The sequence below is a fragment of the Dipteris shenzhenensis genome, chromosome 6, assembly GCF_047967505.1.
Source record: "Dipteris shenzhenensis isolate YYH24624 ecotype China chromosome 6, Dip_SZ_1.0, whole genome shotgun sequence".
NCBI classification, from domain to species: Eukaryota; Viridiplantae; Streptophyta; class Polypodiopsida; order Gleicheniales; family Dipteridaceae; genus Dipteris; species Dipteris shenzhenensis.
In genome coordinates, this window is record NC_141601.1 from 3,039,342 (window position 1) to 3,059,775 (window position 20,434).

At 45.1% G+C, this 20,434-nt stretch overlaps 1 protein-coding gene across 1 annotated transcript in view; it reads left to right on the plus strand.

The window, feature by feature from the left end:
- Positions 1-20,434, plus strand: part of LOC147900645 (prolyl 4-hydroxylase 1) — an 87,165-nt gene that overhangs the window by 14,150 nt on the left and 52,581 nt on the right. Inside the window, exon 6 of the mRNA XM_087375863.1 lies at positions 18,130-18,204. Within this exon, the coding sequence (XP_087231989.1) occupies positions 18,130-18,204 (75 nt within the window). The remainder of the gene's footprint in view (positions 1-18,129; positions 18,205-20,434) is intronic.

The following is a 20,434-nucleotide window of genomic DNA, read 5'->3' on the forward strand; positions in this document are numbered from 1 at the left end:
GGATATTTTGGTGGTGGTTCTGTGTTTCAAGTAGTTGCTGGCCAAGTTGGGAATGGTCAAGGAATGCTTGGAAATCACCCTGTTGGTTTTCAGCCTGGAATGCAAGGTATGCAAGGCACTATGCTTGGGGCTATGCAAGTCGGAAATGTAGAGAGTTATGAATGGAAACACTGGCATGCAGCCAGGGATGCAAAGTGAAATGCATGGCATTTTGTGAGCTCCTGTAAGCATGCTTGGTATGTAGGGCACTGGGGCTGGCACTGATATGGGTAATGGCAATGTTGCTCAGGCTTATGCTGTCTACTATGATGTATGTGGGAATAGCATTGGCGCAATCCTCATGCAGAATGCACAGGTTGTTGCCTCCGAGAGTAGAATGTTGCAAGATGCTGAAAGAAATTTGCAAGTATAGCTGCTGGCTGTGGCTCTTGCTCTTTTTGCGTTGGAGCATTACTTGCTAGGGGCTGATTTCACTGTGCAGACAGATTATTAGACCTTGAAATATTTTCCTCACTCAGACTAGGTTGTCTAAGAAGCATATGCGTTGAGTCCTGCGTTGGATGCAATGAAGGACTAGTATGCAGAGGATGGAGAGTCCGCAGGGTTCTAGGATCAGTTGTCGGATGGACAGCAGCATTTGCATTATACTTTCAGAGATAGATTCCTTCATATGCATGGTCGTCTCTGGTGTTACAAGCGAAAGTAGTGGAGACTTTCTTTGGCCAGCTTTGTGACAAGAGATGGATGCTTGTGTAGGGATTTGCATCGTATGTTCGTAGATCAGTGACTGCTCAAGAGAGGGGTAGCACCTCTGTTATAGACAGGCTCAGATATGTGGAGGTCGCTTGGCGACATTGTATGACCCGAGGTACTGCTTGCTGACAGTATATATGCCTTGGGACTTCTATGATCAGTGTACTAGTCACTATGAGGTTTTTGCAGTGTATATGGATTGCTACCCTAGGCTCTAAACAATCATATATGCTATGCCAGTTTGAGATACATGCTTTAATGATGGTATATTCACATGCATTTCATAATGCAATCGAGGACGCTTGCAATGTTTCAAGAGAGGGGTATGTCATGAGGGCGTGATTTCTGGCACATGCATGTTAACCTGCGTGTGGGCAAGTGTCATGTGCACGGATTGGTATCTGACGTGTACTAGGTACACAGAACTAGCTCAGGTTAGCCTGGGGAGGCTTAGAGCTAGGCAGGCTTGATTCTCGGGTTGAGTGGCAAGGGTACGAACTATTTATAGGTCTTCGCTATTTTTGGCGTCGAGGCCCGAGTCTATAAAAGAGGCCCAGGGGGTTCAGTTCTCAGTGTGCAGTTGGAAGCAAGTCTCGTTCCCAGGTGCTAGGTCTGATCCTGGATTGAGTCGCGGACGCGCGCCTGCATCTTAGTGTAGCCCAAGGCCCAGTGACAGATCCGGGGCTTCACAGCGCCACCTGGTGGTATGGGACACCAGGCTGGTTTGGATCTGATTGGGAGTTCGTGCTAGTAGCTTAGCTCGTGGCTCGGAGGGGACATCTTCTGATTCGGGATCACATCCCGTAGATGTCATGGTTGGGTGGTGAGCAGCCTGCTCAGATCTGACGTTGTGTGTGGTTTGCTTGCAGATCAGGGGTTTCAGGAGTGCTGGGGCGTGTCAGTTGGTAGGAACTTTGAACCATACAAGTAGTGTCTCCAAACCTTGAGAGCATACACTACAGCATAAAGTTCCTTCTCAAGTGTGAGCCAACGATACTGAGTGTCGTCTAGCTTCTTACTCTCGAAAGCTACAGGTCTGCCCTCTTGGAATAGAGCTGCCCCAATCGCATAATCACTCGCATCGGCCTCTAAAACATAAGGCCGGGTAGGATCGGGTAATGCAAGAACGGGTGCTTCCTTGATAGAAAACTTCAAGGTTTCAAAAGCCTTGTTCATTGCATCATTCCAAGAGATCGGCTGGGTAGACCTGCGTCCACGACCTTTCAATATGTTGGTCAAGGGTGCCGTGATATGTGAATAATCACGCATTGACTTTCGAAGAAATACCGTAAATCTTAGGAAAGAACGAAGTTGTTTCACAGTCTGAGGGATAGGCCATTCTAAAACCTTCTGGATACGGTCTAGATCAATGCTAATACCTTCAGAAGAAATCTTGTGTCCTAAGTAAATGATCTCCTTCATAAAGAAGTCACATTTACTCATCTTGGCATAAAGCTTATGCTGTCTTAGAACAACTAAGACAACCCGGAGGTGTCCTATGTGATCCTCAAGCGTTTTACTATATACCAAGATATCATCTAAGAACACTCCAACAAATTTGCCCAGATAATCTCTGAACAAATCGTTCATCATCTGCTGAAAAGTAGCAGGAGCATTGGTCAAACCAAAAGGTAATACGAGGAACTCGTAATGACCATACCTAGTCCGGAATGCGGTCCTATCTATGTGTTTAGCATAGATACGGATTTGATGATAACCCGTACGCAAATCAATCTTAGTGAAATACTTCGCTCCGGCCAAACGGTCTATCAAATCATCGGAACGAGGTAAAGGATAGCGGTTCTTAATTGTAACTTTATTTAATCGTTTATAATCTATACACATTCTCCAGGAAGAATCTTTCTTCTTTCTTAAGAGGACAGGTGCACCCCAAGGTGATTTACTTGGGCGGATATAGCCCATATTCAGGTAATCCTGAAGCTGGATAGCTAACTCATCCTCCTCTACCTGGCTCATCCTATAAGGTGGTACACTGATAGGTTGAGCCCCTGGGACTAAGTCTATGCGATGATCTACTGCCCGTTTTGGAGGTAAACCTTCCGGCAGTTGAGCTGGGAATACGTCCTTAAAATTATCTAACAACATTCTCAATTCACGGTGTTCAAACACACTTAATTCATTTTTGTTAACTACCGAAATAACAAACGAAGAAAGTGGAATCAAAACACACTGATAGACATCATAATGAGAATTGTTTAATATATTCCGAAGCTGCATCGCAGATACAATAGGCCCCTGAGAAGGGGGAATTTTATCACACTGAATACAAAATTGGGTGTCCTTATCTACAAAAGAAAGCGTGTGCTCCGTCCATCCGATCTGAATATTGTGGGTTTTAAACCACTCTATCCCGATCAACAAGTCTAGATGCTCTAGATGCATAACATAACATGTGAGAGCTCCCGTGTAGGCCTGAATCCGGGTAGGAAGCGCTTCAACCTTGCGATCCCAAAACTGCTTCCCAGCTGGAAGCTGCACGTCATAGGTGTTGTTGCTAGGTACTGTGGACAGCCCCATCTTCTGCACAAATTTGTAATTAACAAAATTGTGAGAGCTGCCCGGATCAAAGAGAATGTGAACCTGTTGGTCCCTAACTTCTCCATAAACTCGGAAAAGGTCATGGGAACCAAACAACGAAGTATTGAAAGTACAATTACAAGAGAGTGGGCAGGTAATGACATTTACTGAAATACCTGTTATCGCGACTTGGTTTGCTCTCTTGGCTGCGGTACGTGGACCCGCTTGGAGCTTCGGTCCTAGCACCAACTTTTGGTTCTTCCGCTTAGGACACTCATTCTTTGTGTGGCCCCGCTCCTCGCAATAGAAACATCGGCCTTCTTTCTTGAGCCTGAGAGTGCGAAGGAAACGGGCCTTACCATTCTTTGCTGGAGTTAAGCTTTTCCTTGAGGCGTTGTCTATAGACTTCGTCTCCGCAATACCAGTCGTATGCTGAAAGAACTTTTGTTTGTTCTTTCCACTCGTATCGGTAATTGTGGTTGCCTTGGTACCGGCCATGGTATCATCATATATGTGTGCATATGTCATGGCCTCCTGCAACGTTGTGCACTTGTTGTTCTTTATCTGCAACTTATAGGAGTCTGGCAAACCATCCACGAAGAAACCTAACAAGGTTACTGGATCCATTTTGGTGGCCCTGGTTTGCAGATCCCTAAATCTTTGAAGATAAACTTCAAAGGTCAAGTTCAATTTTGACATATCGAGGGCCTTGAGCTTGCCAACGATATCGTAGTCATCCTCCTTCTTCAGGAACTCCTTCCTGAAGATGCCCTCAAAATCTCCAAGTATCAGGCTTAGGCTGGAGTTCTTTCCACCATAGCAAGGCTTTACCTGACATAAACCCTGCTGCAAGCTGAATCTTTTTCTCATCTGGATAGGGGTGGAATTGGAAGTGTACCTGCCACTTGTGCAACCAAGTGTCAACTACCTCCTTAGTTCTTGACTTTTGGTCACCTAGAAAAGGATCTGGAGTTATATTCGGGCCTAGCACCGAAGCCATGGCATCCACATGCGTGAGTGCCTGTATAGTGCTAGCCAGAAGAGTGAGAGTTGCTTGTATCCCCTGCAGTTGCTGTGTCAACCCCGATTGATTAGCATTGACCTGCTCGAATTTGCCATCAAGAGCAGTCGTAAATTCACTGAAGGCTTTTTTAGTTATCAGGTCGTCATAGAGACCCTGATCGTCCTCTCCCACAGGAGTGTAATCCAAGTCCTGCTCTCCCATGGTGAACTCGGGATTTTGAGCATCAGACATGGCTGATATCTGATTTGAATACAAACTGAGAGAAATAACTGACTGCAACAAAGCACAGAGGAGGATGGAGCAGAAGAAAACCGTCCCGAATGATGCAGACGGAAGGAGATGCTGAAACCCGGCGAATCAGAAGCCCACGAATCTCGGGACCTCTCCGAACCTGCAACCGGATGCGCGTGCTGCTGGAGTAGCTGTACGGTCTGCTAACGCAGGCCGTACGGTCGCTGACGTGGCTGTACGGCTTCTGACGCAGTTCGTACAGGTGCTGTCGGAGTCCTTACAGTGCTGACGCAGCCTGTACGGGCTGATGCAGGGCCTTCGATGGCTGCACAGGCTGACGCAAGCAGGGGGCGGATGCAGAAGATTGCATGAGGCAGGGCGGTACTGGCGCAGGCAAGGTACGGATGGGGCTGGCTGGTTGGCGCAGAAATCGAGGTGAAGGCTCGAAGTTCTGGGCTGTTTGTGGGTAGGCCAGTACCCTGCCCCCACCTATATAGGGTGCAGGGAGCTCCATGGCTGACCAGGACTCAGGGATTGTGCCACCTAGGATACAGGCGGCGGGAGGTCAGTGGATGATTAGGGACGGCTTGCTGTTCTGGAATGAAAAGATTTGTGTACCTGATGTTCTGGACCTTAAATCCAAGATTCTCTGGGAGTGTCATGATGCTCCTAGTGCAGGACATCCAGGTATACATAGGACTCTGTCTCTTGTGAAGCATACCTTTTATTGGCCTAAGATGCGTGCATTTATCGAAAACTATGTAGTAGGTTGCCGGGTTTGTCAAGTTACTAAGGCTGAACGCCTTAGAAGCGCGGGCTTATTACAGCCTTTACAGGTTCCAGGTAATAAATGGGAAAGTATTTCCATGGATTTTATTACTGGTTTACCTCGAACGCGCAAGGGTCATGACTCTATTTGGGTCATAGTCGACCGTTTGACAAAAATGGCTAGATTCTTACCTACAAGAACAACTATTTCAGCTGTTCAGTTGGCTCACGAGTTTGTGGACCACTTGTTCAAGCTGTATGGTTTGCCATCTGACATAGTCAGTGACAGGGACTCAAAGTTTACAAGTAACTTTTGGACACTTGTATTTGAGAAGTTAGAAACTACTCTAAGTATGAGTTCCTCGGATCATGCACAATCTGATGGCAGTACAGAAAAGGTGAACCAGTTGGTTGAAGACATGCTTCGGGCATATGTATCTAAGAGACAGTCTTCATGGGAAGATTATCTACCTATGATTGAATTTGCTTACAACAGTGCAAAGCATTCTAGTACAGGTTATAGTCCTTTTATGCTTATGTACGGGTTTCAACCTAAGTCACCAGTTATGGTTGGATTAAAAGGGATTCAAAATGATGCTGCTAAGAATTTCTTGCTAGATATGCATGACATGTTGCAGTTTGCCAAGGAGTCTATTAGAAGTGCCCAAGATCAGGACAGATTTTATGCTAATAGACATCGTTCACCTAGAGAGTTCTCTGAAGGAACGATGGTATATTTGAGAATTCCTAAGGAATCCAAGAGCCTAAGTACTGGTTTGGTTCCGAAATTATCCGTCAGATACTGTGGTCCTTTCAAGGTCATTAAAAGAATTGGACCAGTTGCATATCGACTCGAATTGCCTCCTGATGTTAAAGTACATCCAGTCTTTCATGTCAGTAGACTGAAATAAGTATTGGGTGCAGATGAACAACTTGTTTCTCCTCATGAGATTATAGAAGTTACAGATTTGACTTTTATTCCTCACGAATCTGAGTGTATTCTTGAATTTCGTGAAAGACAGATTCGAAATCGTACTATCACGGAATACAAGATTAAGTGGAAGGATCGTGTTGAGGAGGATGCAACATGGGAGACATTACAAAACCTCCAAAGAACATTTCCGGATTTCTTAGCGAACTCAGGAGTGAGTTCTTAGAGGAGGGGGAGTATGTCATGTGCACGGATTGGTATCTGACGTATACTAGGTACACAGAACTAGCTCAGGTTAGCCTGGGGAGGCTTAGAGCTAGGCAGGCTTGATTCTCGGGTTGAGTGGCAAGGGTACGAACTATTTATAGGTCTTCGCTATTTTTGGCGCCGGGCCCCGAGTCTATAAAAGAGGCCCAGGGGGTTCAGTTCTCAGTGTGCAGTTGGGAGCAAGTCTCGTTCCCAGGTGCTAGGTCTGATCCTGGATTGAGTCGTGGACGCGCGCCTGCATCTTAGTGTAGCCCAAGGCCCAGTGACAGATCCGGGGCTTCATAGCGCCACCTGGTGGTATGGGACACCAGGCTGGTTTGGATCTGATTGGGAGTTCGTGCCAGTAGCTTAGCTCGTGGCTCGGAGGGGACATCTTCTGATTCGGGATCACATCCCGTAGATGTCATGGTTGGGTGGTGAGCAGCCTGCTCAGATCTGACGTTGTGTGTGGTTTGCTTGCAGATCAGGGGTTTCAGGAGTGCTGGGGCGTGTCAGCAAGACCCTGGGAAAGCAAGGGGCGAGGTCAAGGGTTACCTGATGTGCTAGAACCCCTAGCAAATGAAAGGTCGAGGGCCAAGAGGGGCCCAAAGAACCTTAGGCTTTTAGGTTGGTCATTGGTGGGCTTTTGAAAAGGTCCCACTAGAGGGGGCCTAGGGGCAATTGAAGGCCCTTAGGGGAAACCCAAGGCATGGGCTGCCCCGTGGCAAGCCCATGCAGCTCCCTTTTGGAAAGGAAGGCCTTTGGCAAAAACTTGGACGGAAAAAAGGAGCGCGCGGCAAAATCACGAAAGAAAGGAGGTTGACGCCGAAAATGAACGCGGGGGCTGGAATTCGGAGAAGGGACGGAAGCCTTCAGGGAGCCTGGTGCAGCCCAGAGCACAGAAGAGCCTTGAAGGGGGTTGGCAGGATTGTACGGAGCGGTAATGGCAGCTGCTGATGTACGTATGTGGTTATTGAAGGTAGCTGTACGGAGTGGGTGAACAGTACGGACTATGGGCTGCCCAGTGCCCACATTAATGACTGCATGGATTACCGTACATGGTTGTATGATGAGTGTAGCTGCTGGTGTACGTACAATTGTACGGCTGGTTGTACGGTGAGCATCCTTGCTGGCTATACGGATGGATTCCGAACAGTTTGTCTGCCAGGCTGGGTATCGAGTTGCTGATGTACGGGCTACACATACATCAATAGAGCATGCTTGTACGGTTATTGTACCGTAGCCAACCGTGGCTGGCTGTATGAAGAGCAGCTAACTGAGTTCATAGAAGCCCAAGTTGTGTGGAAGTCTTTCAACTGATGATCCTTTCCCTTTTTCTAAGTTCTTGATGGCGTTGGCTGTGTATAAATGCCTTTTCTTTTTGCATGGAGTAGATAAGTCGTCAAGCAGGTACTGTGGCAGCTGTGGGGGATTGTGTGACCAAGTACTGGTTGCTAGGAATAGTCCTAAGCTGAGTACAAGTGTTTTTAGAGAAGCCCAGTTGGCAGGATGGTTCTCAATGAATGCTTGCGGAGGTTGTTCGTGCTTTTGAGCATCGTGGGCAGTTCACTTATGCTTTCACCCATTGTTTGGGTATTCTAGTGCGTCAGTGGACACTTGTGGTTGGTTGGAGAGTGTGTGGTCCTATAAGGGCTGCTGGTAACAGCTCGTGAGTTCTAATGCAGGTGTTTGCACTGTGGATGGATGCCTATGGTTACATGGGTGTGAGAGCAAAGCCCTGCAGGGCTAATGTTTGTGATACTGATGCCTACTGAGACTGGAAAGAGCACTGAATGCAAGCGGGTTTGAATTCATTGTATATCTTATTTGCTGGCTTTGGCTGGTAACATGTTCCGTGTGGGAATATGTTTTTGGTTTCTTTAAGAGATGGGTCACATGCAGGCAGTGGTTGCTAGGCAGACGGCACATCTTTGGTACAATCTCGTTGCTGAGCAGGCAAGGGTCGAGAAACCCATTCTTGGAATGGGAAGTATCCTTGGAACCCCGAGAGGGATGGTACGGGTGTGACTGCCATAGTGTTTGCTGTATTGTGATGCTAGATCTCTTTTGGGAAACAAGTTATTGTATCAAGATATGTGCGACCCATAGGGTGAGAGACTATTGGTCATGGCAGTCTTGGACAGTGGAGAAAGCTTTGGTATGCTTTCTTTCTCTGCTTCGAGCAGATGGATGACTATTTGGGCACTGGTGACAGCTATGGGGAACTGAGTGGCTGAGTGGGCTGCTAGTAACAGTTCTGGGCTGTGTGCAAACTTCTTGGACTAGGGATGGAGACCTACTGCGAAGGGTAGTGAGAGCAATGAATAGTAAGGGCTATGCAAGGTATGTGGTTGCTCACTGGGACGTGGAATGCCCCAGTTGTTGTAAGGAGTGTATCCTTTATGTAGCCTGGATTTCAGGGCCTCTCACTTAATTAAAGAAATACCAAAAGGGGCGCCAAGGTTTGGGGCCAATCTGAGTCTTTGTCTTGGTGCAGGGGCACTCTAGCTCCCAATCTGCTGGTTATACTTTTGCTGAATTGTTAATGTAACAGTGTTGACTGGTTACTTGTTAGTTTTACTGCCCTTTGAAATAATTGAAGGCCGGTTTCAACAACAGCTCTAGTATATGTACTATGTTCCAAGAGACATTGTGGGTCTTTAGAAACCCAATATAGCTGCTTATGCTTGGGCACTGATGATGACATAAGCATTGCATTGCTTGCTAGATATGTCTACTTTTTTTTTTCAAAGAAAAATTTTAAGCTTATTTTTCTTCTCTTTCGTTTTCTCTTGTATGTTCAATGTAGAATTTCAGCCTTTAGGACAACAAAAATCTGAATTTGTACGATTGGATATATTCTTGTCTTCTAAAGGTATATGTACTCTGTTTCAACCCCGAATGAATGGTTGCTCGAACAACCAGAAGCCATTCCCATACTTACTCCATCGCGCATTGGGCCAGCTTTTGCCTTCACCTATGAAGATTTTTTCCTTGAAAGGAAGATGTTTTGCTGAAGTAGGACGTAGGGGAGCACGGCTCTTATGCCAAATGTTGGGTCTGGTGACGCGAGAACCAAAATGAGGATTATATCCTCTACATAGGAGAGTAATCATAATACTAACCCTAGAGGGGGAAACCTCTTAATTGGAGGGAAAAGTGTCCCTAGAGTGTGGTCACACCACAATACTCATAATATAAGAGCACAACCAAAGACAATTACTTTATGATCATGTTTTTTTGCCTTCAGCACCATTCTTGTGCAGCCTACACACAAGACAGCAGCGAGAAGAGAAAGAACCACAATGGCCTATTGGGGATCACTAGGATGCAAGTATGCAGAACTTGAGATATTGGGGATGGTAAAGGCAAGGCTGGAAGGGATCAAGCAATGCAAGGAGAGTACAGTTTTGTCATGCACAAAATGGTACAAGGAATTTAGTTGGTCTTTTCACATGGCAAAAGATTAATACCTTTCAAATGGGACAATTGAAAGGACAAATCTTGTCTTGTGGTCAAGGTGTATGCTCAAGAATATAGTGATGACTATGAGGAGACCTTTGCTCACTTATCTTATGCTCTAAGTAGCACAAAGGGCTTGGTCTCACCAGAGTTGCTGCTGGTCTGCTAACCTGCATCTTGAATTTCTGCAATAGTCCCATTGCCTACTTGGTTTGGTTTATCTACTTGGTTTGAAGATGCCATTTGTACCATGAGAATATTGAATGGCCAAACAACAATAACGCAGTCCCAATTTTTGTCCTATCAGATGAAGTGCACAGGCGGCCTCAACTTCTACAAATTTTCTCTTATTTGCACGTGAGAGAGAGATTATTTCTATGGAACTTGTATGAAAGACTTTGGTGTGCAATATGAAGCTTGACATTGCCTACGTGTTGGTTTGCTTTGCCAATTCATGCATTGTCCTACAATTACTCAAGTGCATCCAAGGTACGCTTACCCATGAGTTGCATCACAATAGAGTGTGATTTTGTGCTACATGGTTTCATTGACTCAAATTGTGGGCTGATTTTGATTCTTCTTCTCACTATGTTTTCTCAATGAATCTACTTTAATTTCGTGGCCTTGTCATCAGTATCTCCTTATAATAGTGAATAGGAATACAAAGTTGCTATTACAACTGCTCAAGAATGCATGTGCATAGCTCACTCATAAAAGTTTAGTTGATTCCCATCTTTTGTGATAGCTAGAGTTGCATTGCCATTATCAAGGTTTCGACCTTCCATGCTTGCACGAATCATCTTGAAAATCATTATCAAATTGTATGGGAGCATATAGAGTATCACATTTTTGACCTCATCTGTCGTCCAATTGTGGATAATTTGGCACATTTCTTCACCAAAATCTTTTCAGATCATCATGGCATCCATATTTTTCATGAAGTCATTATTCCATATTTTTCATGAAGTCATTATTTTCTAATACCAAGAATTAGGGGCACAATAGGCTTGCTAGGCTGATAACTTGCCCTAGGCAATACATAGTTAACCCAAATTGAAACCAATGGTTAGCCCTTGATATGCTTTATCTTTTGTGCACCTGAGTGATCATGGCACTATTAAATAAATTACTAGGATCCACTTCCTCATTTGATCTCCATCCTTTCTTGCATGCAGATATATACATGTCAATCCCTTGGGTACCCTAGAGAGCTGAATCATGCAAGCTCCTCCTATGTCTTCCCTCCACCTCGAAAATGCTAATCTAGTAACGGAGCTTGATGTGTCTTAGCCACAAATAACTGCATTTCCATGAACAATATCTGTTTGGACGAGTGTTGACATCATTGCAATGTAATGCCCATAGCTCACTCTCCTTCTTTGGCATCCTTGAAGATTGAAGTCTAAATGCCTAAAAGTTCAATTTATCTACAATTTGCACTTGCCACGAATGGATTATGGTGATGCCTCCTCAATCTAGATCAGCTACAAAATTTGTGTAAGCAAAAGAGGCAATTAGACTACAAGGCTTGGTGCAGAGCTTCCTAGATGCTTTTTCTAAGAGGTTGGTTCGTTGCAGCACAGGATAGACTGGAGGAGCTGCAAGGTAGGATAGCTCAGCTCCGATATAACTCCCAGTAGAGTTTTTAGATATAGAAGGGTGACACATGCTCTAGAGAGTTTTTTAGGGTAGTTGGACATAGCTTGCGGGGACTTATGAATGATGTGGAGTTTTGCAGCGAATCCAAAAGACTAGAGGCTGATATTATTCTCACTAGGCTTTTTCGGTACAAAAGGGTGACACATGCTCGAGAGAGTTTTCATGGCAGTTGGACAGGAAGATTCCTTTGATAGCCTGCAGAGACTTACAGATGATGTGAGAGGACTGCAAGCAGATCCTCACCGTCTCATGGAGATTACTTTTGATTTCTACTCCAGTCTTTATACAGCAGATCCACTTATTGTTGAGATAGCCAGTGCGAGAGAGGAGCTTTGGAGGCATGTTTTGCAGATGGTCTCGGGATAGGATGTGCCACATGCTTGAACGTCAACTCATGCTTTAGGAAATCATAGATGCATTATGTGGGCTTCCCATAGATGGAAGCCTAGGCAAGGCATCATTGACCCTCATCTCTTATCCGCCTTCTCAAAGGCTCTTCAGCTAGGATCTATGGGTGAGCGTTCGTATACATGGTCTCATTTGTCTCATCGCAAAAGGAGGAGACAAGACGATTCTCAGGAATCGAGACCCATTAGTCTTCTTGGGACTATCTATAAGATTTTAGCGAAGACTTTGGCTTTGTGCTTTAGACCCCTACTTCTCAATATCATCAGAGCTACATAGATAGACTTTGTTCAAGATCAGAGTATCGTGGACAACGTGTTTACTTTTTAGGAGGCTACACATTGGGCACGGGAAAGTCAATAGGATATAATAATTTTACTTTTTGATTTTGAGAAGACTTATGATAGAGTTGAATGGAGCTTCTTGGAGGGTACCATGAGGAGATTGGGCTTTAATGACAGATGGATTTCATGGGCATCTTTGCTATGTCCTCACTCGGCCAACACGGTGGTGTTGTATGGAGGCAAAGGACCTGCATTTCAGCTAGCTCGTCAGAGCTGGTTTCTTGCACCATATTTTTTTTGTTTTGTGGATGAGGCTGTTGGTTACTTTTTGCAGGCTACTAGTTAGGGCACTCTAGGGATTTCTCTCCCGATCAGGCAAGAGCAAGGGTGATCCAAACAGTTTGATTGCTGCTGCTTCTTCTATTGACAAGTTTTGTCTAGCATGAGGAGGGTTGTCAATTGGAACAAATCTTAAGGTATTTGGGCTACTGTTGAGCAAGATACTTCAGTGTGGGAAGTTGACAATGGTTTTGTGTGGGTGCCCAGAGCCATCTCTCCAAATATGTGGGCTCTAGGGTTGGTATTGATGTGTCTCCTGCTCAGTATTTTGCTCCTGTGTTAGAGAGTATACGAAGGAAGCTAGCCTTTCTTTGCTGGTAGAGCAATTGTGCTCAACTAGGCTTCCATGGTGACCATGTGGTATGTAGCTTCTTGCTAGTGTTTTCATGCTGCTAGTATTAGATTGGTGAGGAGATTGCTTAGGAATTTCTTGTGGAGTGGGGTGGGACACTAGAGCCAGGGTATCTTGGGATGCTATCACCCTTTACACAACACAAGGAGGTATAAGGATTCTTGATCCTAAGCTTCCGAGCGGAGTGCTCCTGATCAAGCTTCTAGTGAGAGGCTTGACTCCAGGGATCAACCATGGAAGCAATTTCTGCTACATGGTATTCTTCAGTATACTCCCAGGGCAGTTGGTCAGCGGTTAGAAAGGTCAACTGGATTTTCTTGGTGGATCATCGTACTTGGCCCACTTCTCTATTCATGAGAAGGCTCATTTAGATTTGACATTATTTTCGTCCATCACTCATCCATGCCGTTCCTTCCACCAGAGAGGAGATAGCTAGACAACCACTTTTCCATAACAACTTGGTACAATATCAAGGTGTTTCCCTTGGGAGAGTGAGATCAAATCCAAACTATTTGATTAGTATTGGAGATTGGTTCAGGGGAGGTTGGGAGACTATTATGCATACTCATGGACTGAAACCGGCCTTCGGTTTCCTAAAGGGCAGTAGACCATAACTTGCATTGCACTTTCATTATTCACAACCACATTGCATCATTTCCAACCACTTAACTTTAAACAATACCACTTAGAAACAACTTGAGAAATAACTGGATGGAGGCTAGAGTGCCCCTGCTCAATGAACCAAGTACAAGACACCACACTGGCCCCAAACACTTGGCGCCCCTTCCGGTATTTATTTATTTCTTTAGGAATGAAATTGGTACATACAACAAGGGCTCTCCCTTGTGCTTTGCCCCACGGGCAATTCCACTGTCCAAGCCAAACCTTGGCTATAAACTGCATTCCATCCTAGTGCACACACTAGCACCCAAGTGCCAAGGCAAAGCTAAGGCATTCACCATTTGTCCATGACCAACTGTAAAAGTATCCAAGCATTCCACAAAGACTGTAACCAACTGTGAATGACTAGGCATCCAGACACTTCCCAAAAATTTCCAAATGCAATCACATGACAAGGATAGCGACAAGAGAACTCAAACCAGCTTCAATTGACTTCAATCCAGCTCCAAAACACCTCCAGCAGCGACACATCCAGCAAGAGGAACTGGCAGCTAGGAGAGGGGAAGGCAGAGAGGGATTACAAGATGGAATCAGAAAGAGAGAGAAAGAGCAAGAGGATCACGGGTAGGAAAGGGAAGCTGAGCAGGCCGTACAGCAGCCTTTGGAATCCGTGCAGCAGCAGCAGCAGCATTAATGACGTCCGTACAGCCAGCAAATAAACGCCCGTACAGCCAGCAAAATCACTCGTACTAGCAGGAAAATCACCCGTACAGTTTGCCTTGGATCCCGTACAACAGCACGTGAAACGTGCATACAATCAGCCTAGAAAAGTGTGCATCTGTCTGTACAGCCAGCAGATTAACATCCGTACAACCTGCCTTGGGAGTCGTGAAACAGCCCGTACAGCAGCGATGGAAACTCCGTACAATCAGCCTTGGGATTCGTGCAACTTGAAAGATCCCGTACAGCATGTGTTGAAAGGCCATACAATCTGCCTAGGATCCCGTACAGCAGCACCAATGGGCCGTACAGTCCGTACGAGGCCTTTGATGAAGCACATGCAGTCCGTACAGCTGCCTCGAAATGCGTGACAAACCCCAAGAAATGCGAGTGGGGGAGCTTTGGAAAGCGTGCCAAAACCTTTTTCCTTCCAAAAACGTAGGAAGAACCTCCCGTAACGTTGAGGAGAGGAGTAAGGAAAGGAGAGGTGGTAGGTAGTGCATGAGGGAATGCCACGTGGCCCCCTCATTAAAGCTCTAACCCTTGCAAACCAATGGAACATTGGTTTGCCCCTCACATTAAAATCCTAACCCCTTCTAACCAATGAAACATTGGTTTCCTTGGGCCTAACTTTAAGACCCCTCTAAACCTTGCCTTGCCCTTAGCAAGTAGGCCTAGTGTGTGCACCTAGGGACTTCTGGGAAGTGTCTCTTCCCCTGGGCTAGCCCCCTAAGCCAAAGTTAGTCACTGTTCATAACTTCACGTCCGCGTGACATGAACCCTTCCCACATGTCGCCACCAATAGCCTTTAGAATATAAGAGCCATCCCTCAACTGTGGAGAGAGCTTTTCATTGAGCCTCAAGAGGATCCTCGGCATATTTTCAGTTGTTTGGATGTTTCAGTGAGCTTGGCATATGTGTAGGTGTGAGAGTTGGGCTAGAACCTTTTTTAATACTTCTCACAATTTTACGTGTACGCAGCTGATGGACCATCAGGATCTATGTTGGGAGAGGATCATAGTTATAGGCTGCTTGGGGAAGCAATGTCACTAGTTCTCTCCCGATCTATTGTCAGAGAGGAGCCTAGATGTAGACGTTGGATATTTCAGGGGAGACCTTTAGCAGAGCTAGGCTATAATCCAGGGGAGTGGTTTTGGCCAGCTCCCACTGCTTCAGATCCTTTGTCCTTTTTTTAGTATTTGACGAGGGACAGATATAGGATTCAAGAGAGATATATTCACCATATACCCACAGCCGTTCAGCACTGGCAAGCATAGGGGATTTATGAGTAGCTCCTGGGGAGGTTCTGGATCCACTTTTGGGGGATTAGTAGAGCTAAGTAGGTTTCATGCTTTCTTTGGGTTACCATTCACAGGGGCATTCCAGTGGGCTCATGGTTACAACAGATGGTAGACATTTTGTTTGTATGAGGTGCTAGCTTGGAGAGGAATCCTGCAAGCATTGCTTGTTGGAGTGGTCACATTGTCATGGGGTTTGGACTGGTGTTTTCAGATTATTCTCTTATATCACTTCCAAGTCTTTCCTTATGACATGGGGAGTAACAATTTGGGGAGGGTCTGGTGCCTTTGCTTTTATGAGTCTTAGGCCTGTGACAGTGCTGTCTTCATGCAGCCTCGGCTGAGACATGGTCCTATAGATCTTAGCATCATGGATCCATAGGATTTGTTTTGATTCCTATTCCAGCACAGGAGTCCTTGCCTTCTTCACCGGCTGGTTCTAGCTTCGGAGGTGGTATCCAGCATTACTTTGTGGTGGATTTGGTGTTTGAGAGATATACACTTTAGGCGGTGAGCCATCCATTGCGGTTGATACAGTGGCTTGTATATGGGCGGACCTTATTTTCATGATTAGGAGTCAATGGGAGAGATGTATCGGGCCCTTTGCAGCGGTGCGAGAGAGATTTATCTCATTCATGAGGACCTGTTATTGTTCCCTTTTTTTTTCATTTGACACCACTTGCGATCTTGTGGCAGTAAAGACTACCCCCTTAGCTTTTCTGTCATATTGAAGAGATGAGTGATAGAGTTCTTACCCTCCCACCTCTTGTATAAATTTTTTTGAATACGATAGATTACCACATTTTGAAAAAAGTCAGTGTACAGCAAAAAGATGCAAGCAATATTTTGAAAAAAGTCAGTGAGAAGGCTTAATGCTCAGTGCTCAGTGAATAATAGGGCCCCCCCCGTTAGTGTAAAATGCGCATTAGTTTGAGGGGGCTGCGGGGGCTTAGGGGGTAGATGCATGTGCTGCCACGTGGTGCCAGTTTGCATGTCTTGCCACGTGGCTTTTGGAGCCTTCCTGGTTCACTAAAGGGAAGCTGATCATTTCGTGAACCTCCCACGATGTTGCCGGGTGGAGGATGGAGGATAAAGCGAAGCCCATGGAAGAGGGCGAGGTGGAAGGTGACCATGAGAGGAAAAATCATGGCTAGGTGACGTGCTGCAGTGGATGAGTGCGAGATTGTTGATGAAGACTAAGATGCGGATGGCGACGACAGAGCTGGTGACCTGCAGACGAATGATTTGGTGCCGCAGTGAGTTTGCTGTTCCGTATGTTGGCGTGCGTGTTGTAGCTAGGATTGAGTGTTGGGTATGGGATTAGTGTTGTAGTTGCATGCGTGTTGTAGGGTGAAGTGTGGAAGAGGAAGGCCTCCGAAGGCAAAGACTTAGAAAAGTGGTCATAGAGTATTTGAGCTGATTGTGACAGTGGGTGTGGGAGGTAGTGATGTGGATTTAGGCATATTTACAAAAGTTGAGAGTTTTTTGAAAGAAGCTTACATCTCAGGTTTCTGCGCTGTGGAAAGAGGAGGTGCATTGTCCCACTTGCATCTCCAGATGGTGATTTGGATCTACGCTCGAAGCATGGTGACGGTGAATAGGTTGATCAAAAAATTCATGGGCTGGGATGTGAGTAAACCGGAAGGAGCAGTAATAATGTGCTGTGCTTTAAAGCAGGCAACATGCACACGTTTCACGGCATGTTGGGCTACTGCTTAATGGACTATGGGCAGCCTCACTTCAAGAGCGTGTCTAAGAATGTGAGCTCGGAGGACTTGCAAGCTGGGATGGAGCTGTATGTAAGGTATGGCGCCGATGAAATAAAAATTGAGTCTGTCAAGTAGTGCAAATATATTTGATAGTTCCTTCATGTTCTGGAAGTTCAAGCTCGGGGTGCAGAATTGGCATGACGTTTAGTAGGTGCCTGCTCAAAATGTTTCGAACCGGTCAATGTTACCCCTTTGCCGCCATCAAAATGATGCAACCAATAATAAATTGTGAGGTAGGAGTGTAATTTCTTTCCCCTCTCCTTCTTCCTTAGCTTTGTTCCCCTTGCTATAAAATTTTAAACCGAACATGTTATGATGTGGCTCATGACAATGGTCATTCCTAGTGTAGAAATATTTTTGGGGTCCATCTCTCATATCACTATTTCTTTCTCAACTTCGTGAACGTATCTAGAATCATAGGGCAAGATCTAGTGGGCATACTTGAGCATATGAACTTCAAGAATGGCAATGGAGTGAGCGATTTCCATTTTCTGAATGGATTATGGTGAGCTTGCCAACGTGTTTGCTAAGAAATACAAACACATATGAAGACAAACATGTAAACACTGTGTTTTTGTATGTTCTACACTCTGTATTATAGCTCCTTTTGATTATTATCGTGAATCTCCATGGAATGCTTTTGTGCCTTTTCTCGGCATCTAAACATATGCAAAGCAACAGCATTGGTAGATGTCATAACCTTCTTTTCCTGTTTGTCTTGTGAAACAGGGGATTGAGAGCAAGGTTCGAACAAGTACAAGCATGTTCTTGACACCAACTGAGAGAAAGTATCCCATGATTGAGGTCTTCTATCAAATTTTCATATTGAAATTGTTTTTTGTCTTATTGAATTGGCTTAGAGAAGACACAGTTTCTGTCGTGTTGGCATGCACTTCATCACTATGTGTGTGCAGCCCCGTTCCCCCTCTGGATGAGCATGCACTTCATCCTTGTGTGTGCAGCTCCCCTCTCCCTCTAAAAAGTTTAGAAACCTTTTTCCTTTTCTTTGACATTCTCCTCATCTTTTCAAACTGTAAACTCATTTCCCCAAAGACCAACGCATGCATAGTCTTAAACTGATGTATGGCCTTTTTAGACTACAAGGTAGGTACTTTATAATAACTCGGAGTCTGTTTATGCACTCCTTAGGATCTGCTTTGCACCCTCCTTGAACTTATGCCTAGACATTGCTGAGTTGAAGGAAGTAGGTAAAGTCATAATACTGGGTGATCTCAATGTAAGAACTGGACAAATGCAATTTCAGCCGATCATGCATGATGAAATGGATAAAGAGGATGCAATCGAAGTGGATGACAGATGGTACAGGATCTCAGACGATAACACCATTAATGCACAAGGCAGAGCACTCTGAAGCATGATGAATGGTCTACATATGCCAATACTAAATGGAATGCAACTATTTCCCGGGACCAATGGGACTACATGTTTTTCGGCTAGTGGAGGGCACAATGTATTAGATTATGCTTTGGCACATGTAGATGCATTACCTAACATTCAGAGCCTCAAAATAGGAGCAAAACAGCCAGAATCAGACCATCTCTCCCTGTGGCTCACCCTTAGTGTGCAGGCTGAAATCCACACACAGAAAATTACAGCACATCCAGGAGGCTTCCGGGTGGATCAAGAGAAACAGAAAGAATATGCCATCACACTGGATGCAAAGCTGAATGCAATGGCAGTTACACCCACATGGGGAGCCCTCAAAGAGGCTATCTTGGACACCGCCACAAAGGTGTTTGGAGTAGCCCCCCAAGCAAGACAGAAATTGGTCAAAGGTCTACCATGTAAGAAATGGTACGATGAAGAGTGCAAGCAAATGCGCAAAGCATTGAAACACATTCCAAACACAGACTTGTACAGACAGAAGGAGAAACAATATAATGCTCTCACACGGAAAAAGAAGAGGCATTACATTCTAGAAAAGGAAAAATCTGATTTACTTACATTCATAAAAAATCCCAAGAAAGGTTGGAGGCATGTCAAGAGTCCGAAGAAAAAGATCATGAGGAATATATCAGATGAAGATATGATGGAATACGTCATTAAACTCTACAATCATGTCAATGCGACAAAAATGGGGACTGAAGAGATACCACTTGCTTCTCCCAATCCTTTTGCATTTGAAGACATAGAAACAGGGCTGAAAAAGATGGCCAATGGAAAAGCATCTAACCACATGTCTATGTGCGCTGAATTTCTAAAATGGACAGGAGACAAAGCAAGAGAGTGGCTATCACAGGTGTTAACACACGCTTTACAACGTGGTTTCCCGCTTGATTGGCAGGAAAATTGGGTTCAGCCCCTTTTCAAGGGAGGCGACAGAAATTCAGTTACCAATTATCAAACTATAATGGTCAGCTCCACCCCAGCCAAACTTTTTAGTACAATACTTGAAGCAAAAATCAGCAGCTGGGCAGAAGAAGCCAAGAAAAGGGCTATTGGGCAAGCAGGCTTCCACAAAGAACACAGAACTGTAGACCACCTCGTTACACTGAGGTTCCTCATGGATGAAAGCAGATTACACAGAAACACTCTACTCTGTTGCTTTGTTGATTTCAGAAAAGCATTTGATACAGTATCACGAGGAGGTTTATGGGATAGAATGCACATCCTGGAGGTCCCTCTGACACTCAGAGTGGGCATCTCCCGGATATATGAAAAAGTTCTATGCCGATTGAAGCAATCTCAGGGACTATCGACTGCATTTCAAAGCAACATGGGAGTCAAGCAAGGCTGCCCACTCTCACCCACTTTATTTGGGATATGCATTGACAGGCTAGAAGAACTTGTAAAAGAAGCTATGTCAACAGAAGACATACAAGGCCCCAAAATAGGAGTGTGGGTAATATTGTTACTGCTATATGCAGATGATATAGTTCTTTTCGCATATGATCCTGACCACATGCACAAACTATTACAGATATTGAAGACCTTTTGTCTAGAGAGCGGGCTGCAAGTAAATGCCAACAAAACCAAAATGATGGCAGTGTGCACCATTCAGCCTTTACATCCC